Source organism: Chelonoidis abingdonii, chromosome 2, assembly GCF_003597395.2.
Source record: "Chelonoidis abingdonii isolate Lonesome George chromosome 2, CheloAbing_2.0, whole genome shotgun sequence".
NCBI classification, from domain to species: Eukaryota; Metazoa; Chordata; order Testudines; family Testudinidae; genus Chelonoidis; species Chelonoidis abingdonii.
The window spans coordinates 154,740,284-154,742,185 of record NC_133770.1 but is presented as its reverse complement, the minus strand read 5'-3'; the positions used below and the strand labels follow the sequence as shown (position 1 = coordinate 154,742,185).

General features: G+C 52.9%; 1 protein-coding gene across 1 annotated transcript in view; it reads left to right on the top strand.

Annotated features, from left to right (window-relative positions):
* LOC142046427 (hexokinase-2-like) overlaps positions 1–1,902 on the top strand; it is a 7,014-nt gene that overhangs the window by 2,064 nt on the left and 3,048 nt on the right. The window contains exons 2-3 of the mRNA XM_075063392.1: positions 443–676; positions 1,380–1,684. Of these exons, the coding sequence (XP_074919493.1) occupies positions 443–676; positions 1,380–1,684 (539 nt within the window). The remainder of the gene's footprint in view (positions 1–442; positions 677–1,379; positions 1,685–1,902) is intronic.

Sequence of the window (1,902 nt, the reverse complement as noted above, 5' to 3'; positions counted from 1 at the left end):
GCATCTTAATGCGCCTGCGTCCTGGCCCCCGGGAGAGCACCCACTGAAATGCAGCCGAATTTCAGTGGCATTTCGGCGGGGACGCCTCTCCATGATTACACTTGTCGCTGACAAGTGATGTCATTGAGAGGCATCGCCCCCAAATTTTGGCAGCATTTCGGTGGGTGCTCCACTGCCGCAGTGGTCCTTCGGCTGGCACTTGCCAGTCGAAAAGGTTGGGGACCACTGGTCTAGATAATATTTAGTCCTGCCTCATTGCTGGGAACTGGACTAGATGACCTATCAAGGTCCCTTCCAGTCCTACATTTCTATGATTTCCTTAACCTCTAGGATAAGAGGTGGGACTGGCAGAAACCTTGGGCCTGTAATACTTTGAGTTACCTCCACAATATCTCAGGCTACTCCAGTGAACTCCTTTTTTTTTTTGTTTCCTGACCTTCAGGGAGAAGGAAGGACTACAAAAAGCCCAGGAGATCTTGACCAAGCTCGGGCTGGACCCATCTGCAGAAGACTGCATAGCCACCCAGCATATCTGCCAGATTGTCTCCACCCGCTCGGCGAACCTCTGTGGTGCTACTCTGGCTGCAGTGCTGCGCCGAATCAAGGAGAACAAAGGAGTCGACAGGCTGCGCTCCACCGTTGGCGTGGATGGCTCGGTGTACAAGAAGCACCCCCAGTAAGCCTGAGGACCTACGTGAGGCTAGCAATGAGTTTGCGAGGAAATGGCCCTGGGGATCATTCTGCAGCTTGACAGAGTTTTTAAAGCAACCCAATCCCAGAGCACTTAAAGGGCTGTGACTCCCAGTAAAGTCAGTGAAAGTCCGGTATGCTGTTCACAGCCCGAATCAGTAGTGTATCAGTTGAGGCACAAGCCAAGTAGCTTTTAATAGATTGCATGGCCTGGGAATTGGACCCTCGTAGATTACACTGCCTCGCAGATTGCAGTCCAGTGAATAGAGCACAAGCCTACAAACAGGGAGAACCAGGTTCTAATCCTAGCTGTGCCAGGCTTTCTGGGACTCCATTTTCCCAGCTTTCCTGCCTGTCTGAGTTGCCACCAGTGTTAATGTTTGTAAAAATGCATTGAGTGAAAGGGCTTTACAGGAGGGCCTGGAAGAAGTTAAAGAGCTGCAGGAAAAGGCCTTCAGAAGCTTGTCCATCAGTGGAAAAGCTCTTGCAAGGCTACAGACCTAAATGAGGTCTAGCTTTGCATAAGGCTGGGTGGGGGTAGGCAACAGGAATTGAACCTGGGCCCCCTGAATCTAAAAGCATGAGCCTCCCTGAGCTGTCAGTATCTGTATGTGGGGCAGTCACCAGTAGAGGGGCCTGGAGCACCACACTAAGTGGGTGACACTCACTCCTGCCTCCGTCCTGTGCAGTTTTGCTCGGCGCCTTCAGAAGACGGTGCGGAAGCTGCTGCCAGACTGCGACATCCGATTCGTTCGTTCGGAAGACGGGAGCGGCAAAGGGGCCGCTATGGTCACGGCAGTGGCCTACAGGCTAGCAGCCCAGCATAAGGCAAGGCAGAAGACCCTGGAAGCCCTAAAGCTGAGCCATGAGCAGCTGCTGGAGGTGAAGAATAGGATGAGGATAGAGATGGAGAGGGGACTGAGCAAAGCATCGCACCCAGATGCCACTGTGAAAATGCTTCCCACTTACGTGTGCGCCACTCCGGATGGAACAGGTAACATACTGTGTGTGTGTGAACACTCCTGTCACCTGCTGGATAGAACATTAGATCATAAAGGGGCCAGAACCTTCAATCTGAGCATCTTTGTATTTCAAGGTTTGGATCTGCTACCTCATAGGTGCCGACTTCCCCTCTGCCCAGTGGGTTTTTGACCCCCCCCGGCCCCGCTCTTGCCCTGCCCCCATTCCAACCCTTCCCCAAAGTCCCCACCC